At 61.4% G+C, this 23,576-nt stretch overlaps 2 protein-coding genes across 3 annotated transcripts; both read left to right on the forward strand.

Moving 5' to 3' along the window:
- Positions 1 to 1,223: 1,223 nt before the first annotated feature.
- Positions 1,224 to 10,410, forward strand: INTS15 (integrator complex subunit 15). 2 transcript variants are annotated; one of them, XM_008156002.3, is made up of 6 exons: positions 1,224 to 1,748; positions 2,164 to 2,385; positions 4,819 to 4,984; positions 6,548 to 7,072; positions 8,086 to 8,125; positions 9,707 to 10,410. In XM_008156002.3, the coding sequence occupies exons 1-6, from the start codon at positions 1,557 to 1,559 to the stop codon at positions 9,906 to 9,908; spliced, it is 1,347 nt and encodes a 448-aa protein (XP_008154224.2). In that variant the 5' UTR covers positions 1,224 to 1,556; the 3' UTR covers positions 9,909 to 10,410. The 2 variants fall into 2 exon arrangements, with proteins under 2 accessions (XP_008154224.2, XP_027987703.2); XM_028131902.2 differs by having other exon boundaries at positions 1,224 to 1,718.
- A 6,656-nt stretch (positions 10,411 to 17,066) lies between these two features.
- ZNF853 (zinc finger protein 853) lies at positions 17,067 to 21,285 on the forward strand. The gene is made up of 3 exons (XM_054716756.1): positions 17,067 to 17,124; positions 18,950 to 20,171; positions 20,688 to 21,285. Exons 1-3 carry the CDS (start codon positions 17,067 to 17,069, stop codon positions 21,283 to 21,285), a joined length of 1,878 nt encoding a protein of 625 aa, XP_054572731.1.
- Positions 21,286 to 23,576: the final 2,291 nt, after the last annotated feature.

A 23,576-nucleotide genomic window follows, 5' to 3' on the forward strand; every position in this document is an offset into this window, starting at 1 on the left:
CAGTGACCTTGGTCTCCCACTAGACTTGGCTCCGGGACAGGAGGGGCCCCGTGGCTGTGTCCCCTGGTGTGCAGGAGGGTCTCAGTAACTTGGAGTTGTGCCTGGCTCTGCCTTCTTCATGTCCTCATCTCTCCCAGGTGCAGTGGTCGGCAAACTCATTAGTCAACAGAGCCAAATATCAACAGTACAACGATTGAAATTTCTTTTGAGAGCCAAATTTTTTAAACTTAAACTTCTTCTAACGCCACTTCTTCAACATAGACTCGCCCAGGCCGTGGTATTTTGTGGAAGAGCCACACTCAAGGGGCCAAAGAGCCGCAGTGGCTCGCGAGCCGCAGTTTGCCGACCACTTTCCCAGGGCAAGGCTTGACTTTTTTTCTCCTTTCCTTAACTATACCAGCACCCTCACTCTGGCCTGTTGAGCTTGTGGCCTCCTGTCAGCCCTCCACTGACCTCTTGTGGCCATATTAAGTATTTTCTGTCCTTTTAAAAAATTTTTTTTGATTGGTTTTAAGAAGGGGGAGAGAGATGGACGATAGAAACATCAATTTGTTGTTCCGCTTATTTACGCATTCATTGGTTGCTTCTTGTGTGTGCCCTGACCCGAGATCACACCTGAAACCCTGGATTATTGGGACGGTGTTCTAACTGACCAGTGCCTGCCCTATATTTTCATTCCTAACTAAGCACAAGTAATTCAGTGCAGAGAGAGACTCATAGGAAGTGCTGAGGGTTTTAGGATGGGAGAGCCTTCAGGAGCAGAGTACCCGAGGTTCCCTCCCAGGCCACTCGGAAGGGATCGGGGAACAGAACTCGGGACAGGAACTGGTAGGGAGGCATCATTTGACATCGGAGCCCCTGGAGTTCAGACGAGATACGTTCTTCAAAGTGAATTGCTGAGGCTGAGCCCGCGCCCTGCGCTCCCACCCTGTGCTTGGTGGTGGGAAAGGACAGTGAACGTGTGGGCTTTGAACCGGGCTCGGGGACAAAGGGAGGGGCCGGCTGCCCGTCCTGCGGGGGGCGGGGTGGAGGGGAGCGCAGGACCCAATGAGCACTCGGTGGCGGCTGTCACTCGGCCTTGGCCGCTGCGGGCGACAACCTGCGCGCCCGAGGGCCCCGGGCGGTCTCGCGGCGCGGGGGCGGGGCCTGCGGGGCGCGCACCTCCGGCCGCGGCGGCGCCCTTCCGCGCCCGCAGACGTCGCCGCCAGGTGGCGCCCTCCCGAGAGCGGGCGCTCGCCGGGACTGTGTTGACCCCTGCGGGCCGCCGTCGCCGCGCTCGGCAGTCCCCCGCCGTTCGCCTCCGCGGCGTCGGCTCCCGAGCTCTCGGCGGCGCCGCGGTCGCACCCCGGGGTTTCCCGCTGGCTGGCGGACGAGATGGCCCCCTGAGCGGGCCCGAGCCGGGAGCGGCGGGCGGGCGGGCGCCGCGGCCCAGGCCCGGCTCGGCGGGCGGGGTGCGGGTCGCGGCCTCTTTGTCTCCCGGGCGGCGGGCGCGTCCGCGGGGCTCGGGGCGGAAGTCCCGCCGCGCTCGCGGCGCCCCGGACCGCGGCGGCCGCGCCATGAGCGACATCCGCCACTCGCTGCTGCGCCGGGACGCGCTGAGCGCCGCCAAGGAGGTGCTGTACCACCTGGACGTGTACTTCAGCAGCCAGCTGCAGAGCGCGCCGCTGCCCCTCGGCGACAAGGGCCCCGTGGAGCTGCTCGAGGAGTTCGTGTACCAGGTGCCCAAGGAGCGCGGCGCGCAGCCCAAGGTGCGGCGGCTGGGCGGCCGGGGCCCGCGGCCGGGGCGGCTCTCCCGCGCTCTCCCGGCTCGGCGTCCAGGGTTGGCCGGACCACCGCGCCCTGCCCGGCCGGGCTCCGCTCTCGCCCTTGGTCTGGCTCCTCTGGAGCCCTGAGCGTGGCTCGGCTGGTGCCTGCTTGGCGGGCGTGTGACAGCCGTGCCTCCCTGGTGTTCAGGAGGCGCTTTGCAGGCCCCGGGCTGGTGCACCGTGAGGTGTAATGACATTTCCCGGGGGGGCGCCGTGGAGGTCTCCTCCCGGGCACCCGGGCTTCGGGGCGGGGGCAGTTCCCTGGGGGAGAGAGCGGCCCGTTTTCTTACTGTGGGAATGAATTCGTGCGCCTGTTCACGCTCCGTGTCTCATCGCTTCTCCTGGGTTTGTTTTATAGAGATTGAATTCACTCCAGGAGCTCCAACTGCTTGAAATCATGTGCAATTATTTCCAGGACCAATCCAAGGACTCTGTCCGGCAGATTATTTTCTCATCCCTTTTCAGCCCCCAAGGGAACAAAGCGGATGACAGCCGGATGAGCTTGCTGGGAAAACTGGTCTCCATGGCCGTGGCTGTGTGTCGAATCCCAGTGCTGGAGTGTGCAGCCTCCTGGCTCCAGGTACTCTCTAGAAACGCCTTCTCCCCGGCTCCGAGGAGGGGTGTTCAAGTGGCGGGATTTCTTGAGAGGCCTTTGCCGCGTGCGGTCTGCCTGATGTCGCTGCCCCGGATGCTGAGCCCCAGACCTGTCTTTATCTACAAGTGATAACCGCTCTTGAGGAAACAGTAGTTTGTGATGGTGCATTACCTTTAAAAAGAAAGGCTCTGTCTTCAGGACAAGTGAAAAATCACTTTTCTTGGTTGAAAATGTCAGTCCGAAGGCTGTCAAGATTACCTCTATAGCCCTAACTGGTTTGGCCCAGTGGATAGAGCGTCGGCCTGCAGACTCAAGGGTCCCAGGTTCGATTCCGGTCAAGGGCATGTACCTTGGTTGCGGGCACATCCCAGTAGGAGGTGTGCAGGAGGCAGCTGATCGATGTTTCTCTCTCATCAATGTTTCTCTCTCTATCCCTCTCCCTTCCTCTCTTTTAAAAATCAATAGAATATATTTTTAAAAAAATAAAAAAGATTACCTCTATCCACTGAACCAAACTGGCTAGGGCTCTAGAGTGTTTTAAATATCAAAGGAAAAGTGTTTCTTTACAGTTGATGTTTTGTTAGATGTTATTTTGGAACATACATTTTGTTTTCATTTTTTGTTACTCAGAGTCTTTGAAAAATTGATAATCTACTTAGAGTAATTATTAACTGAGATTTTTTAAAAAATTATATTTATTGATTTCAGAGAGGAAGGGAGAGGGAGAGAGAGATGAAACCATCAATGATGAGAGAGAATCATTGATTGGCTGTTCCCTGCACACCTCCCACTGGGGATCAAGCCTGCAACCCAGGCATGTGCCCTTGACTGGAATTGAACCTGGAACCCTTCAGTCCGCAGGCCAATGCTCTGTCCATTGAGCCAAACCAGCTAGGGCTTAAGTGAGATTTTTTATTAATATTCTCAGCTATGCTAACAGAATGTATTGCATTAAGTTTCACAAACCTGTTCATTCCCAAGTTCTTGAAATGATTTTTAAAAATGGTATTTAAATATTTTTCTTGTAGCCTTTTTTTTTTAACTCTTCGCCCAAGGATATGTTTTTATTGATCTTTTTGGAGAGAGAGAGCAACATCTATGTGAGAGAAAAACATCAATTGGCTGCCTCCTATACCCACCCCAACTGGGGATTGAACCTGCAACCTAGGAATGTGCCCTGACCCAAATCAAACTCAGCAACCTTTTGGTGTGTGGGGTGACGCTCCAACCGACTGAGCCACCGGGCCAGGGCATCTTGTAATCTTTCTTATCGTTAAAATTTGGCTAGCAAGCCCTGGCTGGGTAGCTCAGTTGGTTAGAGCATCGTCCCCATACACCAGGGTTGTGGGTTCGATCCCCGGTCAGGACACATACAAGAATCAACCAAGTGGAACAACAAACCAATACTTCTCTCTGAAATTAATTTTTTAAAAATTTGGCCAGCAGAAAGATACGTTTATCTTTGTAGTACACAGGCAAATCTCAGCGGAGTCTGCCTTCGTTCTCATCAGTCTGATTTCTGGGGCATCTGAATTGGCCATGTGTGCCCCCTTTAACCTCTGCCCCTTGACAGCCTAGTGAAGCCCAGCTTAGCACCTTGTGACCCATCACAGGGTGTTCTCTCTCTCTCTCATGACGCAGTCGGGCTGGCATTCTGGCAGAAGGGGAGCAGATCAGAACAGCAGGATGGGGTCTCCGTGGTCTGGGTCGGGGTTTGCCACACTGGGAGGGGCTGAGCCTCCTCCCGAGGCAAGGCAGCGGTGGATGGAGCGGTGTCGTGGGCAGAGTTTAGCCCGAATGGCCCGTCTGGCCGGCGGTCTCCTTGCAGTTTCCCCTGGAGGCCACGCTGGGGCCCTGGAACTGTGGCGTTGAACGTGGCAGTAGTTACGATCGGCATCTGAGTGCGAAGGAAAAGGGCCGGGCAATGGGGGTGTGAGACTTGAAAGCACCAGGGAACCTGTGCGAGGACAGGGCTGTCAGAACGCAGCGTGCCGCTCGCTCCGTGGCGGCTCCCAGACCCGGGAGCTCTAACGGTGGCAGCCGTTCGCTTTCCCCGGGGGAGTCTCAGCTGCAGGTTTGCGGGAGTCAGAAATGACCTTTCCTAAGGAGACTTCGAAGCAAGGGTCGGCAGCCTTTTACGGAGGGGGCAGGGTAGCAGATACTTCAGGCTCTGCGCATCGGCTCACGTCTGTCACAGCAGCCTCCGACGGGGGCCGGCGTGTGCGCGGGGCTGTGTCTGTGCCCGCGTTCACAGCAGCCGTGGGCGCGGAGCGGGTCTGCGGGCGGGAGTGCCAGCCCTTCGGGTCCTGGCCCGCTGGAGGGTTCCGCCAGGGCTGTGGCCGGGCTGCACCCGCTGTGCACGGCTGCTGGTCGCCGGCCCGCCACCCCCGTGGTCACGCGGCTGTGGCTTCCTTGCAGCGGACGCCTGTGGTGTACTGCGTGCGGCTGGCCAGGGCCCTCGTGGACGACTACTGCTGCCTGGTGCCCGGCTCCGTGCAGACGCTGCGGCAGATCTTCAGCGCCAGCCCTCGCTTCTGCTGCCAGTTCATCACCTCCGTCACCGCGCTGTACGACCTGTCCTCAGGTAGGCGGCTCGCCTGGTTCCCCAGTGGACAGTGTGTGCCCCTGCTCGCCCTCCTTCCTTCCTGCCCACTCTCAAGCACAGGTACTTCTCCCTGAACTTTTTTTTTTTTAATATATTTTTATTGATTTCAGAGAGAAAGGAAGAGGGAGAAAGAGATAGAAACATCCATGAGGAAGAGAATCATGGATCGGCTGCCTCCTGCAAGTCCCCCATCGGGGATCGAACCCACAACCCGGCATGTGCCCCGACCGGAATCGAACCTGGGACCTTTCAGTTCACAGGCCGACGCTCTATCCACTGAGCCAAACCGGCCAGGGCTCCCTGAACCTTTGAGTTTGTTGCCAGTGTCAAGCGCTGAAGCATGTGTTCCCTCAGAACAGGCCGTTCACTTATGTAACCATGACATCGTGGCCGCACCGAAGAGAGGAAGCCTGAGAGGACACTGCTTGCTGTCTCAGAGCCTGTGTCGGCCTCCCTGACGGCCTGTTAGTCTCTGGGAGCCTCCTCTCCCCCGGGGTCAGGAGAACTCAGGCTCCAGCGCAGGAGCTTCCTCGCAGGAGCCGTCATGTCACTTTGGTCTTTGAGTCTAGAACAGTCCCCGGCGCTGGCAGACACGTCCGCGGACACTGGCTGCTGAGAGGGCTCAGGCCGCCCTAGCCGGTGTGGCTCAGTGGACAGAGCGTCGGCCTGCGGACTGAAGGGTCCCAGGTTCGATCCCGGTCAAGGGCATGTACCTTGGTTGCGGGCACATCCCCGGTGGGGAGTGTGCAGGAGGCAGCTGGTCGATGTTTCTCTCTCATCGATGTTTCTAGCTCTCTGTCCCTCTCCCTTCCTCTCTGTAAAAAGTCAATAAAATATATTTTAAAAAAAGGAAAGAAAGGGCTCGGGCCTGTTGTGCGGAATGTCGCTCCGTTTGGCTTCTTGGTTTGTTTCCTCGTGAGGAGATTCCAAGGAAACACCTTTGGCAGCCGTCCCTCCTCAGGGGGACGCGTCCTCAGCGCCTCCAGCTGGGAGGCGTGCCCCTCGGGCCTGCTCTCGGTGAGGTTGTTTTTTATTTTTTTAAATATATTTTCACTGATTTCAGAGAGAGGAAGGGAGAGGGAGAGAGAGATAGAAACATCAGTGATGAGAGAGAATCACTGATCGGCTGCCTCTTGCACGCCCCCCACTGGGGATCGAGCCCACAACCCAGGCATGTGCCCCCAACGGGAATCGAACTGTGACCTCCTGGTTCGTAGATTGACGCTCAACCACTGAGCCACACCAGCCGGGCGTGGTGAGGATTTGGAGACTTCCTTAGCAAGATGCCAGGAGAGGCCCTCAGGTGGCCATTAGATGGCATCTGACTGCAGCTGGGAGAAGCCCTTGGCCAGGCGGGCCTGTCACTGAGACAGGAGTCCCAGCCCTCGTGGAGGGGACGGCCCGGGAAGGAGACGGAAAGCGGACGAGCAGAGTAGACAAGGCGGGCGTGGGGTGATGCGTCCTGTGAACCTAGGGCTCCGCCCCTCCGCCCCCTGCTGGCTCTGGGCCCGGAAACCCTCCTGACGTGGCTTGTCTTTGCAGACGACCTCATCCCGCCGCTGGACCTGCTGGAAATGATTGTGTCCTGGATCTCTGAGGACTCGAGGTTGATCCTCATCACCTTTTTAAATACTCCGATTGCGCCCAACCTCCCGATCGGGTTTTTAGAGCTCACGCCGCTCACGGGGCTGATCCGCTGGTGCGTGAAGGCCCCTCTGGCGTACAGAAGGAAGAAGAGGCCCTCCTTGGCCAACGGCCACGTCGCCGCCAAAGCCGCCCCGGACTCGGCAGGGCTGGACCGAGACCCCCACCTGCTGTACTCCAGGCTGCACCTCAGCGTGCTGCAGGTGCTCATGGCGCTGCAGGTGCACCTCACCGAGAAGAGCCTCTACGGGCGCCTGGGGCTCGTCCTGTTCGACCACATGGTCCCGCTGGTCGAGGAGGTCAACCGGCTGGCGGACGAGCTGAACCCCCTCAACGCCTCCCAGGAGATCGAGCTCTCCCTGGACCGCCTCGCGCAGGCCTTGCAGGTGGCCATGGCCTCCGGAGCGCTGCTGTGCACGAGAGGTGGGTGGCTCCCTGCCCTGGCCTTCGTGGGGGGGCGACGCCACAGCCCACCCACAGAACACGGGCCGGGCCGGTGCCGTGTGCCGCCTCTCCTGGGACTTCTTCCCGTTAGGGAGCGTGGGAAGAGGGGGCGGCTCAGGACGTACCGGGCAGAGCACTGTGACCGTGACGTCGCCGTGGCGCCTGGCCTTCGCTGCCAGGCCTGGGACTCCGAGAGGAGTGAGAGCTTCCTGTCTTTCCTCTGAGGCGGTCTTCTTCTTCTGCGAAGATTCCCTTTCATTCCTTTTTCATTGAGGCATAATTTACACGCAGTAAAATGCATGGATTGAAATGTATAGAACATTCCCCTCCCCTGTGTTAAGGTTCCCTGATTCTCCTGCATTTTAGTGCTCGATGGCTCCCAGGTGAAGGAGCCTGTGCTGATGACACCTGTGTTTGCCCCTTTTTTGGGGGTGGTGAGGGGGAGGGGAGTGTCATGGATTCCAGAGAGAGAGGAAGGCAGAGGGGAGGAGAGAAACATTGATGTGAGAGGGGAAATATGGCTCAGTTGCCTCCCTTACGCGTCCCAACCACAATCAAACCTGCAACTTGGATATGTGCCCTGACCAGGAATCGAACCACCAACCTTTGGTGTTCCGGGCCACACTGGCTAGGGCTGTGTTCCCCTCTGAACCGCTGGCTCCCAGAAGCTGCCCGCGCCCCCCGGCTGTGGTCTCTGGTGATGGGTTTCCATCTTACCGGCTCTTCCTGCCGCGGGCGGCTGATCTGCCGGGGAGAGCCCTGCCTCCCGGCTTCTGACAAACCGCCGGCAGAGCTGCCCTTCCCTCAGCGGCGGTTCTGTCTGGGGCCCCGTGTGTGAAAGCGAACGCGGGGGAAGAGAATGCAGCTTCTGAACGACGCCTGGGAAGCGGGGTCTCAGGCAGGATGGCTGCTCACCAGCACCCTTCAGAAGCCGTCCGAGAACGTTCCATCGTGTCGTCTCCGTCCCTAACTCCGTGTCTCCTTGGTTTCAGATGATCTGAGGACCTTGTGCTCCAGGCTGCCCCACAATAAGTAAGTGCCCTCTCCAGAGTCCAGCCGGGTGGGGGCTGCAGGGGGTGCAAGGCAGGGTGGGCCCCCGTCCGGGCCTGCAGGGTCCAAGCCTCTGTATGTAAGGAGGCCCTTAAGGACTGATGGTAAGCAGGGGACAAATAGGACGGCGTGCCCCACAGGGGAGGAAGGCCACGTCAGGTAAATCAGATATAACAAAGATGGAACGGTGGTCCTCTTGCTGGAGTCGAGGAAAGAACCGGAATCGGCGCGGAGGCTCACTGAGCGCTCGTGCACCCACCGGCTTTGCGGTGGCGCCGTGAGCTGGTAGCCCTTCGGGAAACAGAGCAGAGCCGCAGCAGGGCACGGCCTGTCGGTCAGGCCAGCGCCTTGGCATCGTGCGGCGCTGGCCGCGAGCTGAGCGTGGTTCTGTCTGGTTTGCTGTGCTGCTTGGGTGGTCTCTGCCTGTCTCTGAGCCTCGGTTGACCCCCTTGTAAAATGGGGGCACTGACTCACCGACCTCCTGGGGTTGCAGTGAGGACTAAGCGGGGTGACACTGGATTTCCCAGCGTGACCTGTGCCACGTGGGACTCCCCGTGAGTGGGGGTGGTTGTGCTTTGGGGCAGCAGGGTCCTGGGGGTGGAAAGCAGGAACTGGTCGCCCCGCTTCTGGGAAGAATCCCTGCCTCTGCTTCCTCAGTGTGACCTCAGGCAGCTTCCTTACCTCCCGCTGCCTCCGGTTTTCTCTGGAAGGCGGGAAGCCACTGTACCAGGCAGTCCTCCTGCCTCCTCCGCGGAGCGCTTAGGACAAAGCTGGTTTTGTTGTTGAGTAGCGGCTGTCACTTGACTGATTTCCATAATGAGGTATTCTACTTACTCTGATTAAGTCACTGACTCTAGGAAGCAGAAGTTAGGCGCACAGAAACGTTACATGCAAATGCAGGATTGTCAGCACAAACCTGGAAGCTCCCTAACTGCCCCACAGCGGGGACACTCAGTACCTCCCAGGGTGACATCAGAATAGGACATGTTTCCCCTGAAGGTAACATTGTGGCCAGTGGCTGGGAACTGTGAGTGCAGTGTTACATCACATGGAACATTGTGTCCGCCAAAGGCAGGCACTGTGGCCGCTCACTGCGGAGCAGGGGGAGCAGAGCCAGGAGCCGGCCTGTCCCGGGGGCGCGGCTTTCCAATGGGGACGAGGCCAGGAGTTGGTCCTCAGGCTGACAGCGGGGTGGGGCTGCGTCTGGAAAGCTGGAGGTTCAGGAGCTCTGCTGAGCCTGCTGGGCGAGGAGAGGGAAGTCGGAAAGGATGAAACTGGTCAGAGGAAACCCTTCAAGGAGTGTCAGGAGGGGATGGCATTCAGGCCCTCCCCGCATTGTCCCCTTGTCACATGCAGGGTCTGGCTGTCCCCCCTGCTGGCCTTCCTCTCTTCTCTGCCCCATCCCAGCCTCATCCTGTCCCCCCTCCTGCTCCTCCCCAGCCACAAACCACCCTCCGTCTCCCTGTTCTGTCCCCGCATCCGGTGCCTCGGTGCCTGTGTGGGGGCTGTGTGTGTCCAGGCCTCTCTGGGACCCGGTGCTAACCCTCCTCCTTGTGTCCGCAGCCTGCTGCAGCTGGTGATCTCGGGGCCCGTGCCACAGTCGCCCCACGCGGCCCTCCCCCCGGGGTTCTACCCTCACATCCACACGCCGCCGCTGGGCTACGGGGCCGTGCCTGCCCACCCCGCCGCCCACCCCGCCCTGCCCACGCACCCCGGGCACTCCTTCCTCTCGGGCATGGGGTTTCCTTTCAGGCCCATCCGCTAGGCCGGCCCCACCAACGCCGAGCGGCACTGTGCCTTCTGCGCCGGGCGGGCGGAGAGCCTTCCAGAGCGGGGCGCCCGGAGGAGGACCCGGGGAGGCGGCGGCCCTTCCTCACCAGCACGCCGTCCTGGGCAGGAGGTCGGTGACAGCGCCCCCAGGCGCCGCCGACCTGGCCGCGTTGGTGCGAGTCCAGACGGACAGACAAAAGGAAACGAGCGTGTCCAGCCCGCCCTCCACGGAGCCACGCGGTGTCTTTCAGAGACGCCATCCTGTTGTCTCGTGTGTCCGAGGACACACGTGTGCGAAGCAGCGTTTGCACGTCCACTTGTCCGGCTTCTCTCCTGTCACTGGGGTGTGCTCCTGCCACAGACACGGGCCACCCGAGCTCCGAGCTCCCGGCCGAACCCATGGTCTCGGCTGGCACCCGGCACAGCGAAAGGGGCAGCTCTGTCCCATTGGGTCTCAAGTTTTCTTCCCGTGTTCAATAAACCTTTTCTAAACAGTTGCGTGGACTACGGACTGTATTTTAAGAACGTCCTGTGTGAGCTGCAGTGGCTTCCTCCCCAGCCCGCCGTCCGGGGAGGAGGGGGACACCCTTTAGCCGCTCCTTTCGACGGGAACCAGGAAGGCCCTGTTCCTGTGTCCGATCCCGTGGCCCGTCTCTCGTTGGTGGAGAAACCGGTGGGGCCTGCAGGACAGCCCTGCTCTTGGTGAGAAGCGTCCACTGCCCCTCGGCTGGTTCGGGCTCTAATCCTGGCGCCAAGTGTCCCTGAAGAGGACCGAAACCGGCTGTCGGGACCCCCGTGGCTACCGAGACCAGGACGCTCAAGCCCTCTGTTGAGCACGAGAGGCCAGTGCACGCAGTTCGTGCAAGGGGCTCGGCCCTCGCAGCCCCGGCGTCCTCCAGAAGGCCGTCCGCTGTCCGGTCTAATTAGCATATCACGCTTTTATACAGATAGATGGTGTGGGGCCATGCATGCCCCTGGCCTCCCACCCGTGGGTTCACATCAGCTCATTCACCCCTGAAGCTAGAAAACAGGAGTTTTGATCCCCATTTGGGAGTTTTTGAGTGCAGAGGGCCGACCAGGTGTTAGTGAGAGGGTCTGCACACCCCGTCTGCTCATTTAAAGTGCCACTCAGTGGTTGTCAGGATACTGCCAGATTGTGCAACCATCACCACTATCTACTTTGTTTTTTACAAATTAAATATTGTTTAAAGGATCTGGTTTTTCCCCATTGACCCCTTCTCGCCCGCCCCGTCCCCCACCCCAGGCCTTCACCGCCCTGTTGTCTGTGTCCGTGGGGTATGACCGCTGTCTACTCTAAAACATTCATGGTGCCCTGGCTTGTTTGTCTCAGTGCTTGGAGCGTCGGCCTGCGGACTGATGGGTCCCAGGTTCGATTCCGGCCAGGGGCGCGTGCCTGGGTTGCAGGCTCAATCCCCGGTTGGAGGGTGTGCAGGGGGCGGCCGATCGGTGATTCTCATCATTGATGTTTCTATCTCTGGCCCTCTCCCTTTCTCTCTGAAATCAATAAAAATATATTTTAAAACAAAACATTTCATTGTCCCCAAAAGAAACCCCACGCTCAGTAATGGTCACCCCGCCTCCTCCCAGCCCCTGGCAACCATCTATTTTCTGTCTCTGTGGATTGGCCTTTTCTGGCCATTCATATAAACAGTCACACGACGTGGTCATTTGTGTCCGGCTTCTTCCACTGAGCACCACGTGTTCAAGGTTTCTCGTGTTGTGACTTTTTCTTTGAATTCTCATTGAGGATATGCTTACTGATTTTAGAGAGGGGAGGAAGGGAGAGAGAGAACTTGATGTGGGAGAGCATCGATTGGCTGCCTTCCGGAAATGCCCCAGTTGGGGATCGAACCCACAACCTAGGTATGTGCTCTGACCGGGAATCAAGCCGGCAGCCTTTTGGTGAGATTCCATTGTGTGCACGTTGGAACCTTTGGCTTTTAGGAGTAATGCTGCTACAAACAAGGTTATGTTCCGGTTCTCGTGGGCACACACATTTAGATGGGAACACTGTGTACAGTATTTTTTTAAAATATATTTTTATTGATTTCAGAGTGGGAGAGACTCAAGAAACATCCTATATAATCCTATATAATTAAAGGGTAATATGCAAATTGACCCTACTGGCAGAACGACTGGTCGCTATGACACGCATTGACCACCAGGGGGCAGACACTCAACACAGGAGCTGCCCCTGGTCAGTGCACTCCCATAGGGGGAGCTCCACTCAGCCACAAGCTGGGCTTGTGCACCTCTGAGCACAGCAGTGGTGGTGGTGGGAGCCTCTCCTGCCTCCTTGGCAGCACTAAGGATGTCCGACTGACAGCTTAGGCCTGCTCCCTGTGAGAGCTCCTGGGCTGCCAGAGGGATGTCTGACTGCCAGCTTAGGCCTGATCCCCCGGGGAGCGGGCCTAAGCCGGCAGGTGGACATCTCCTGAGGGGTCCTGGACTGCAACAGGGCGCAGGCCGGGTTGAGGGACCCCCCAAGTGCATGAATTTTTGTGAACCTGGCCTCTAGTCAATGATAAGAGGGAATCATCAATTGGCAGCCTTCTGCACACCCCCTCCTGGGGATCGAGCCCACAATCCAGGCATGTGCCCTTGATTGGAATCGGACCCGGGAACCTTCAGTCTGCAGGCCAATGCTCTATCCACTGAGCCAAACCGGTTAGGGCCAGTATTTTTTTTAATACGGAAAATTCAGAAATAGCTTGAATAGCCATCAGGAGAGGACCAGCCATTCCCTAGGGACCAGGCAGGTTATGGCAATGGGTAAAGGTCCCAGAATTAGCCACCAGGGGGAGCTAGGCACTTTGCTCAGCTGGAGAGCACCTGGATGGTTGCTGTGCCTGGGCGCCGGACCCAGGTGAGTGCTGCCAGGACCTCTGTTTTCAGGAGAAGATGGACATATATTTTTATGCTGCATTTTCTAGATTCTGAAATGCCACCTTTGGTGCTGGAAGTCAAGAGGAGGGTGGAGGATGGGCAATCATCAGAAGAGGCTTCGTGCAGTGACATGAGTGTGCGGTTTGTGTCCATTCATGTTGTACGCCGATGCACACTTTTCCACACGCTGTCACACTTTAATAAAAGTACCCTCCGCCCTGGCCAGTGTGGCTCAGTGGTTAGAGCAGCGGCCCGCAAACCAAAGGGTTTCAGGTTTGATTTCCAGTCAAGGGTGTGTACCTGGGTTGCAGGTTCAATCCCTGGCCCTGACCAGGGTGTGTGTAGAAGGCAACCAATTGATGTGTCTCTCTTGCATTGATGTTTCTCTCTCTCTTCCCCCCCCCCCCCCCCCGACCTCCCTTCCACTCTCTCTAGCAATCAATGGAAACATCCTCAGGTGAGGATTAACAAAAATAAAAATAAAAAACAGAAATCTCCCAGCTGCTTCAAAATGCAGTATTTTAATGGTACCTATGCCTTCTTTAACTGAGGAAATTATGTTCAACATCATCAAGAGTTTTTTAAAATGCAAACTAGCCCGGCCAGCACGGCTCAGTGCTTGGGCATCGACCTCCGAACCCGGAGCTCAGGGATCGATTCCCAGTCAGGGCACATGCCCGGGTTGCAAGCTCGGTCCTCAGGCGGGGGCATGCAGGAGGCAGCCGATCAGTGATTCTCATCATTGATGTTTCTATCTCTCCCTCTCCCTCCCTCTCTGAAATCAATAAAAGTACCTTTAAAAAAAAAGAACTTATGTGGAGAAAAACAGTCTATTCCATTTATGCATGTGTATCATTTCTGTTGCTTTTTCTCCAATTCCCGAAGTCCCAAACTCCGCTCTGGTGCCCTTTGCATCTCTCAAGGTGGGATGTCCATGGATGCCACCTCCAAAGGCAAACCACTGAGCGAGACCGCAGGAGGAACGGGGTGGACTCAGAGGTTAGGAGACATTTCTGATGCTGCCAAAGCCACAGAGGACCACTGGACTTACTCAACCAGGTACACGTGCCACCTTGAGGAAAGGTCGAGGGGAGGAGAGGAGGAGACGGGGGCTGTGTGTGAGCTGGGAGTGCGGGTGTGGGCAGGAGGAAGACGAGGCTGGGGAAGACACTTCCCTGCAGTTTGCATCACGGGAAGGTGCCACCCGCCCGGCGAAGGAAGGAAGCAGGGCCGCTCAGCAGGCCAAGGGGCTGACGTGGGAGTGGGCGGGGAGCCAGGCCCTTTTAGAACTGCTGGCGGCCCCGGGACAAGAGTCCAGTGCCGCCTAGACGTGTAGCAAGATGAGGGGTTCGTGACATGGCGTCACTGGCGACATTAAGGGGGCTGCCTGGTGGAGTGATGGGGTGCAGGCCAGGCTGGAGGGCGGGGAGAGGGGGCAGATGGGGATACGGACAGAACCAATAGGGCATCTTTCCGGGAAGAGGGGCCACCAGGGGCAGGGGAGAGGGGAGGGGGGGGGGGGGGGGGAGGCTGAGGCAGGGGGAACAGCAGCAGAGCGGAGGCGGAGGGAGCTGGTTCGCCCTCCCAGCGCTGGAGGCCGGTGTCCCTCCTCCTCGGCTCCGGGCGGGCACAGCCGTCCCAGCCACAGGTGGAGGGCAACCATTTCCCTCCGCTGACCCGGCCGGCAGAGGCCGTGGACCCAGATGCTTCCACCTCCAGAGCTGGGTGTCTGTGGCTGCCCCCGGCCCCTCATGAGGCAGATGTGCCCTCTGCCCTCCGGAGCCCCACTCTGCAGGCAAAGCCACCACCCAGAGATGCCAGCCTTTCAGGCGCGGGCCCACGGGGGAGCCCCAGCTCGGCGCCTGTGAGGCCAGGAGGAGTCCAAAGTGGACCCAGGAGGCCCGGTGTGCGCAAGGCGGGGAGGGGCTGTGACCACGAGGCTGCGTCCCCCGCCCAGGAGCAGTCTGCCCCGGGCCTTGGGGCTCTCAGAGCATCTGAGATGTCAGCCCGAGGCAGTGCCGCAGGTGATGGGATCCTGAGACCGGCAGGTGAGGCCTCGGAGCGGGGGAGCGTGACGCGTGACAGACAGGAAGCAGCTGGCGCCTCGGGGAGAGGGGCCTGGGGAGGGCAGGGGGAGGGGCGGGGCGGGGGGGGGCAGGGGGAGGGGCGTGGACACTGGAAAGGGGCGGGGTCCGCAGAGGGACGAGCCGAGGTCTCCCGTGAACGAGGCGGCCCAGCCCTCGGCGCAGGCTGGCACGCGTTCCCCGCCCCGCAGGCCTGTCCTCGCGCCCCGGGTCCAGGCGGAGTCCGCGGTGTGGACCGGGAAGCCCCGTCAGACCTGATGCGCCTGCACGCGGCCCCTCCCCAACTCAGTGTCACCTCATTGAGCTAATTGAGCACAACTTACCCCCGGCCGAGGCGCCCTGAGGCTGGGAGCCCGCCCCCCCACCTCCAACCCCACCCCCCGTGCAGCGACTGGTTCTCCAAGCCCCGCGCGCAGTCACTGCCGATCGCCAAGCCGTGCGCGCAGAGAGAGACTCTGTCGCCAAGCCCTGCGCGCAGACGCGCGCGCCCGGGGATGCGGCGGTGCGCACGGCTCCGCCCGCCGTGGGGTCCCCGCCTCGCGCACCCCGCCGCGGGGAGCTGCCGGGCCGGGAAGGGTTAAGCCCACCGAGCTCGCGGCTGCCTAGAGTGGCGGCGGCGGGGGCCCGGGCGCGGGGCGCGGGGGCGCGCGGGCGGCGGGCGGGGGACAGGATGCGGATGCCGGGGGTACTTCCTGTGCCGGCCCCCGCCACCCCCGCCCCGGCCCGGCCGCGGCCCGCACGGACCGACGCAGGCCGGCCGGACGCACGCTCGGGCGAGGGGGCGAGCGAACGGGGACCCCCGCCCGGCCGCGCCGCCCGCCCCCCGCCCGAGGCCCGCGGTATCCGGGCACCTGTGGCGGCCGGCGGACCCCGCCGGACCCGGACTGCCCCGGGCTGAGCCGAGACCGGTGTCGCCCGGCCCCTGCCGACCTCAGCCCGGCCACCCCGCCCGGTCCGCCCTGGAGCGCGGAGCCGTGGCGCGCGCGAGGGTCCCGCCGGGCCAGCCCGGAGCCGACGCTGGATCCCGGCTCCGGCTCCTCCCGCCCCCGCCCCCGCCCCGGGAGCCGACACCAACTTCTGCTGCCCCTGCCTTTGGCCCAGGGCGACCTCGGCAGCCCTGACAGCGGCCGGCCCCCCGGGCGCCCCTGCGCCTCCCCGGCTCCCGGATGGAGGCGCCTCGGGAAGGAGCCGGCTGAAGGCTCTCCACCTCCCGGCGCCGCGGGCCACACCTCCCCGCGCAGGCCGCGGGGCAGCGGGAGATGCCGTACCAGGTGAGGCCGGGGACAGCGGGGCGAGGCCGGGGACAGCGGGGCGAGGCCGGGGGACAGCGGGGCGAGGCCGGGGACAGCGGGGCGAGGCCGGGGACAGCGGGGCGAACCCGGCGCTGCTCTTCAGAGCTTCCGACCAAGAGGCTTGGGCTCCAAGAGGCCAGCGCACCTGGGGTCATCCTGATCCAGGGGAGGGAGGACTGGATGTGGGGACCCCTCTGCACGGCGGGGTGGACTCCGAGAGGCAAGAACCCCCAGACCTCAGGAGCCCTGGGCGCAGGCCGGGGCAGCAGGCCGGCCAGGCTGGTAGCTCTGGCAGCTGCCTCCCGTGGGCTGACCGGCACCAGGACACTGTGGCGCCTGGGGAGGCCGGGAGGCCCGGTCAGGAGGCAGGAGACCAGAGAGCGAAGAGACTCGGCCCGGACCTGAGCTGGACAATCTGTTTCCTGTAAACTTCCCAAGGCCCCGCTGGGACCTCAGCTCCCCGTCCTGTGAGGGTCTGGCTCCCACCGCCTCCCCTTCCCTTTCCCCTCTCTCTCCTCTCCTCTCCTCCTCTCTCCTCTCTCCCCTCCTCTCCCCTCTCCTCTCCTCTCCTCTCCTCTCCTCCTCTCTCCTCTCTCCCCTCCTCTCCCCTCTCCTCTCCAGGAGGAGCAGGGGCTGAGCTCCCCGCAAACCTCAGGGGGGGAAGGACCGCCCACCTCTGTGCCGCCGGCACCTCCCTTCCCAACCTCCTTTCAACCGGGTGGAGCTGCCGGCTCTGGGGGGCTGACTCTGATCTGGGGGTTCCCTGGCAGTCAGTGCCAGGCTGGGGCTCACAGCACCACCGCCCCCTGACAGCTTCCTTCCTTCCTCTCAGCACAGCCGGCTCCCGGGAGGCTTCCTCTGACCACCAGGATGGAGCTGGGGCCCCGGTGTCTGGAAGATGGGCGCCCCGGGCCTGACCCCCTCTCAGGTGAGGGGCTGGGGCCTCTGACCTCCTGAACCAGGAGCCGGCGTGGGAGGGCCTGGAGGGCGGCAGGCCGTGCACAGTCTGGAAGGGCACCCCTGCTTATTAGGAGTCGCTTTCTAGAAGGAAAGTATTTCTCGGTTTCATGAAATCGGGATCTTCCTGGGAAAGTGACCATAAAGCACAATTTTAAAAGTCAAACCTCTGCTTCCTGTTATGAAAAGGAGCACGTGCTGAAACCGGTGTGGCTCTGTAAATAGAGCGTCGGCCTGTGGACTGAAGGGTCCCAGGTTCGATTCCGGTCAAGGGCATGTACCTTGGTTGCGGGCACATCCCCAGTAGGGAGGTGTGCAAGAGGCAGCTGATCGATGTTTCTCATCGATGTTTCTGGCTTTCTATCCCTCTCCCTTCCTCTGTAAAAAATCAATAAAATATATTAAAAAGAAAAAGAAAAGGAGCACGTGATGTTGAAGTCCTACTGGGGAGTGGAGAGAGCCTCTGAGGTCTCTGCTAGCCCAGGAGCGGCTCACAGCGGGCCCTGCCTGGGGGCGCAGTGCGGGAGGTCACCGCGGTGGGCGGGGGAGGTGACCGTGCGGCCGCCCAGTGGCCCCTGGTTCGCAGGCTTCCTCTCCGCTCGCTCCACGCGGGTTGTGCGTCCGTCCTCAGGCTCCCGGGAGGATTTGCTCCTCGATGGAGACACTGGGAGGGTAAGGAACTGGCCAGCCCCAGGTTCACATGGGGCTGTGAGTCCTTTCCCACCCAGAACCCCAGCCTCAAACACTTCCGGTCTGCGGGCCGTTTCAGGTGGAGCCGGTTGTAGCCTTGACATTTCCGAACTGGCTGCTTGGAAACGAGCTCCTGGCCCACAGGGCGAGGGACTCTGCAGGCATCTTCCATGTCCCAGGGGCGGTGCCAGGGCGCTGCCTGCTTCCCGCGGGCAGCCGGCAGGGCGGGCGCCCCTAAGCCGTTTACAGACATGGGGCGCTGGCCTGCAGGAGGCCGGGCAGCTGCTAACTTAGAGGACGGCCTCGGCGAGCCCTCGGGACCCCGGCCTTCCCACTGGAGCCTCGTGCTCTTGCTGGAACGTCAGTTTCTCGTAGAAAGCACGTGTGGGAGCTCTTCCAGGCAGCTTTGCCGAAACGCTTCCCTCTTTACGGGGAGAGCAAGTTTCATTCCTTCCAGGTGTGACCCCAGCCGAGGTCAGCGAGCAGCGTGGGCCTGGAATGGCTGGCTCACTGATTCCCGTGGGTGATGACTAGGCACCAGGGGTTTCTTGGGAAATGGTGGGGTCACTGCCAAGCTCCAAGCATGGAGCTTATGTGGGGGAGGGGGGCAGTTCAGAGGAGGGGTCAAGGACTGGGGTCCAGAGTGGCGTGACAATCAGTCTTTGAGGTGCATTTTAAAAATATATATTTTTTATTGGTTTCAGAGAGAGAGAGAGGGAGAGAGAGGAACATCAATGATGAGAGAGAATCATTCATCGGCTGCCTCCTGCACGCCCCACACTGTGGATCGAGCCTGCAACCTGGGCATGTGCCCTTGACTGGAATTGAACCCGGGACCCCTCAGTCCGCAGGCCGACGCTCTATCCACTGAGCCAAACTGTCCAGGGCTGGGGTGCATTTTTAAGTCAACCCCTCGCCTCTGGGCATTTAGTTTCTGCCACGCTGCCGGTGTCACTGAGCCAGTGCTTTCAGGTCCCTGCAGAGAGCTCCGCCGTGTGTCCGAGAGCGGCTGCCCGTGGGGCAGGGCCAGGGGAGGTCCTGAGGGTCTGGACCGGAGAGCCGCCTCTAGAGCTTTCTCTCCTGACTTCCTGCCACGTCCCCTCCAGGTGGGAGAGAGAGCCAGGAGGAAGAGGCTCCGGAGAGGAGCAGCCCACCTGGGCCAGTCACCTCAGCCCCAAAGCAGGCCAGCGTGAGCACCCCGGAGGCCCAGGCAGCACAGCAGGAGCCGCGACCACCGCAGCTGGAACCGCGGCCAAAGCGGCGACGATGGCAACGACAGCCACAGCGACGACCGCCGCAGCCACAAAACCAGCCACTGGGACCCTGGCCAGCACGGCAGCGGCCGCCGCAGCAGGACAGACAAGAACAGCTGCAGGAACCACAAGAAAAACACCAACCCCAGCAACACCTGCGACCGAAGCCACAGCTGCCGCCGAGGCAACAGGTGCAAGAGCAGCCAACGCCGGAGCAACGGCAGGAACAGCCGCCGCGGCAGCAAGAACTACAGGAAGAACCCCGATCGGTGCAACACGAGCACCTACAGCCGATGCAACAGCAGGAAGCGTTACAAGCGCAGCAGGAACAGGAGCAGCAGCAGCAGGTGCAGCAGCAGGTGCAGCAGCAGGAACAGCCCGGCCAGCAGGCACCGCGGCAGCGGCGGCCGCAGCCAGGACCGTCGCAGATTCAGGAACAGCTGCAGCAGCAGCAGCAGTTGCAGCAGCAGCAGCAGTTACAGCAGCAGCAGTTGTTACAGCAGCAGCAGCAGCTGCAGCAGCAGCAGGAACAGTTGCAGCGGCAGCTGCTGCAACAACAGCAGTTACACCAGCACCTGCTGCAACAGCAACAGTTACAGCAGCAGATGTTGCAACAACAACAGTTACAGCAGCAGCTGCTGCTGCAGCAGCAAGAGCAGTTGCAACAGCAGCAGCTGCAGCGCCGCCCAGCGGAGCCGGAGGAGGAGGAGGAGGAGGTGGAGCTGGAGCTCATGCCAGTGGACATGGAGTCGGAGCAGGAACTGGAGCAGCAGCGGCAGGAGGCCCAGCGGCAGCAGGAGCTGGCGCGGCAGCAGGAACAGCGGCAGCTGCAGCTCAAACTGCAGGAGCAGCTGCAGCAGCTGGAGCAGCAACTGCAGCAGCAACAGCAGCTGGAGCAGCAGCAGGAGGTGCAGCTGGAGCTGACCCCGGTGCAACCCGAGCTGCAGCTGGAGCTGGTGCCCACTGCGGGGGCAGGCCCGGCTTCGGGACCTGGTGCCTCGGGACCTGTCATGGTGGGCCCCCCGGGCTACGTGGTGTTGCAGGAGCTCATGGTACTGCCGGCCGTGGCCCCGGCACCGCCAGCTGTGGCCCTGCCACCACCAGCTGTGGTGCCGCCGCCAGCCGTGGCCCTGCCAGCTGTGGCTCCAGCACCGCCAGCTGTGGCCCTGCCAGCTGTGGCCCTGCCAGCTGTGGCCATGCCAGCCGTAGCTCCAGCACCGCCAGCTGTGGCCCTGCCAGCCGTGGCCCTGCCGCCACCAGCTGTGGTGCCGCCTCCAGCCGTGGCCCTGCCAGCCGTGGCTCCAGCACCGCCAGCTGTGGCCCTGCCAGCTGTGGCCATGCCAGCCGTGGCTCCAGCACCGCCAGCTGTGGCCCTGCCAGCCGTGGCCCCGCCGCCACCAGCTGTGGTGCCGCCTCCAGCCGTGGCGCCGCCTCCAGCCGTGGCCCTGCCAGCCGTGGCCATGCCAGCCGTGGCTCCAGCACCGCCAGCCATGGCCCCGCCACCACCAGCTGTAGCCCCGCCACCGTCAGCCGTGGCCCCACTGCCACTGCCGCCGCCACTGCCACCGCCGGCCATGGCCCCCCTGCCGCTGGCCGTGGTGCCCATCTCCGGCCCCGCGGGTAGCGCCGCCCTGACACCAGTCCGGCAGCAGCGGCGACGGCGGCGCGCCCGGGACCGGCCGACCATCTGCGGTGAGTGCGGCAAGGGCTTCAGCCGCAGCACCGACCTGGTGCGGCACCAGGCCACGCACACGGGCGAGCGGCCGCACCGCTGCGGGGAGTGCGGCAAGGCCTTCTCGCAGCACTCGAACCTGGTGACGCACCAGCGCATCCACACGGGCGAGAAGCCCTACGCCTGCGCCTTCTGCGCCAAGCGCTTCGGCGAGAGCTCGGCCCTGGTGCAGCACCGGCGCACGCACACGGGCGAGCGGCCCTACGCCTGCGGCGACTGCGGCAAGCGCTTCAGCGTGTCCTCCAACCTGCTGCGCCACCGGCGCACGCACTCGGGCGAGCGGCCCTACGTGTGCGGGGACTGCGGCGAGCGCTTCCGCCACAAGGTGCACATCCGCCGCCACGAGCACCAGCTGCACGGCGCCGGCCGGTCCCGGGGCCTCGGGCTGCTCCGCGCCGCCCGCTCGGCTGCCGGCGGGCCGCGCACGGGGCAGGCGGTCGGGGGCAAGGCTCCGTGACAGGGAGGAGCCGGCTCCTGGGATGGGGACGGCGTGGCCCCGCTCCGTGGCCCCGCGGGACATCCTGGGATCGCGCCGGGAAAAGGCTTCGTCTGTCCCCAGAAGCAGCTGCGGGTGGGACACGCTCACCCTCCGGAACACTCGGGGGGAAGCCGGCGTGGCCGGAGCGGCACAGGCTCGCCCCGGATCGGTACCGGCCGTCGAGAAGGCCGCCCGCATGCCGCCCTGGGCACACTGGACTCCAGAGGAGAGCCCGGAGGAACCGTCCAGGCGCCGATGGACCCTTGGCGGCAGTGGGCCCGGAGTGAGCACTAACCAGCGGTCAGATGCACCTGGTACCGTGCACGCGGAAAGGGCTCGATCCGGTGAGAATTATTTCAAGGAAACGGGAGAACGCCCGCTTGTCTGCACCAGCAGAAACCGGATCAAGGCACGGCCTTGTCCTCAGCAACATGTGCCCTGGAAACACTGTCTCCGGCGGGAATTCATCAGGGTGGCTAGAACCCCGACTCACATGTGTGTGTTCTTGAGCACAGGGTCCGAGTGCCCGCGGGGCCAGTGTGCAGATGCCAGGAAGTCCTGCTCTGGGCGGGAGGGGGAGCCTTCCCTCCGGGGCCCCGTCTCCTCGCCAGCGTGGGAGGGAAGCTGTGGCCTCTGCTGTGTGTCCCTGTGTCCTCTTTTAAAAAAAAAAAAAAACAAAAAACACGTTTTTATTGATTTCAGAGAGGAAGGGAGAGGGAGAAAGGGATAGAAACTTCAATGATGAGCCCTAACCAGTTTGGCTCAGTGGATAGAGCAGTCGGCCTGCGGACTCAAGGGTCCCAGGTTCGATTCCGGTCAAGGGCATGTACCTTGGTTGCGGGCACAGCCCCAGTGGGGAGGTGTGCAGGAGGCAGCTGATCGACGTTTCTCTCTCATCGATGTTTCTAACTCTATCCCTCTTCCTTCCTCTCTGTAAAAAATCAATAAAATATATTTTTTAAAAAAAAGAGAATCATTGATCAGCTGCCTCTTGTGCACCCCCTACTGGGGATGGAGCCCACAAACCGGGCATGTGCCCTGACCGGTAATGGAACTGTGACCTGGTTAATGGCCAATGCTCAACCACTGAGCCACACGGGAGGGTCAGTGCCCTCTTGAATAGAAGCCAATGGCTGAAGCAGAGGGCATTCTGGGAGAGCTGTCCAAGGTCCAAGCGAGTGATTCCCCTGGAAAGCGCTCTGGGGTTCCCCCCTTTCCCTGCCGTCCTGTAGCTCTAGGCTTCTCAGGGGCTTGCCTAGCAACTGAGGTTGGGGATGGGGCCAGCTGTGCAGGGGCCTGGCCTGAGCAGACCTGCCTCATCATTGGGGGTCCGGGGAGACTGTTGGGGACAAGGATTGAGACACCAGGAATGCCCTTTACATTTACAGAATCATCTGGGCGTCGCTGATGTCCATGGGAAGGCAGGCGGGTGGGGAGGCTGCCCCCCACAGCCACCCCCAGCGCTGCCTGCTCCTGGCGTCCTGTCCTCCCTGTGGCTGCTTGCGTCCCGCCCTCCTCCCTCCCTGCTTCTCCTTTACTAACACGACCCGCTGCGTTCCACAAGCGTGTTGGTAAGTGAGAAACAGAAAATAAACAAGGGGAGAAACGCATTGTCCTGTCTGTGCATTTACCTCTGAATTTTTTTTTTTAATCCTCACCCAAGGATGTTTTTCCATGATTTTTAGGGAGAGTGGAAGGGAGAGGGAAAGACAGAGAAACATGGATGTGAGAGAGACATCGATTGGTTGCCTCCTGCACGAGCCCTGACCAGGGGCCGGGCCGGGGAGGGGCCTGCAACCGAGGTACATGCCCTTGACCAGAATCGAACCCTGGGCCCTTTGGCCCGCAGGCCGACGCTCTCTCCAGGCGAGGGCCTGCCTCTGAATTTTGCAGAACGTTTCCTGGTTGCCCTAGACAGAAGGAACTTGGTATCCAGGTCCATCCCAATGCTCCTCACCCAGACCCTTCCTTCCGGCTGGAGCCCTGGGCTGGGGGTGGGCTTACTCAGTGAAACCCTCGTGCGAGAGCTGGGGGCAGAGGGGAGGCGCTTGAGGAGGCCATGTTGGCGTCTCCTGAGGACAAACCTTGCCTCAGTCCCTCCCAGTTGGTCGTCTCCCTGTCGCTGTTACATGTGTGAACCGTCGGGGAGGCGTTTGGGAATGTGCTCACGCAGCAGCTCACCCGCAGTGCCCTGGGCCACGTTTCAGCGCTGCCCGCCGTGGCGCATGCGGGGGGTGAGGGTGCTGTCAGCCACCACCCCCACCCCCATC

Source organism: Eptesicus fuscus, chromosome 6, assembly GCF_027574615.1.
Source record: "Eptesicus fuscus isolate TK198812 chromosome 6, DD_ASM_mEF_20220401, whole genome shotgun sequence".
Lineage (NCBI taxonomy): Eukaryota > Metazoa > Chordata > Mammalia > Chiroptera > Vespertilionidae > Eptesicus > Eptesicus fuscus.

Bases quoted from the DNA above. Each gene is read 5' to 3' on its own strand.
- ZNF853 (XM_054716756.1), top strand. From the start codon at position 17,067: ATGGAGCTGGGGCCCCGGTGTCTGGAAGATGGGCGCCCCGGGCCTGAC. The intron at 17,125-18,949 runs GTGAGGGGCTGG...CGTCCCCTCCAG, and splicing joins CGGGCCTGACCCCCTCTCAG to GTGGGAGAGAGAGCCAGGAG. The intron at 20,172-20,687 runs ACCGCCAGCTGT...CCCCCTGCCGCT, and splicing joins CTGCCGGCCGTGGCCCCGGC to GGCCGTGGTGCCCATCTCCG.
- INTS15 (XM_008156002.3), top strand. From the start codon at position 1,557: ATGAGCGACATCCGCCACTCGCTGCTGCGCCGGGACGCGCTGAGCGCC. The intron at 1,749-2,163 runs GTGCGGCGGCTG...TTTGTTTTATAG, and splicing joins AGCGCGGCGCGCAGCCCAAG to AGATTGAATTCACTCCAGGA. The intron at 4,985-6,547 runs GTAGGCGGCTCG...TTGTCTTTGCAG, and splicing joins GCTGTACGACCTGTCCTCAG to ACGACCTCATCCCGCCGCTG.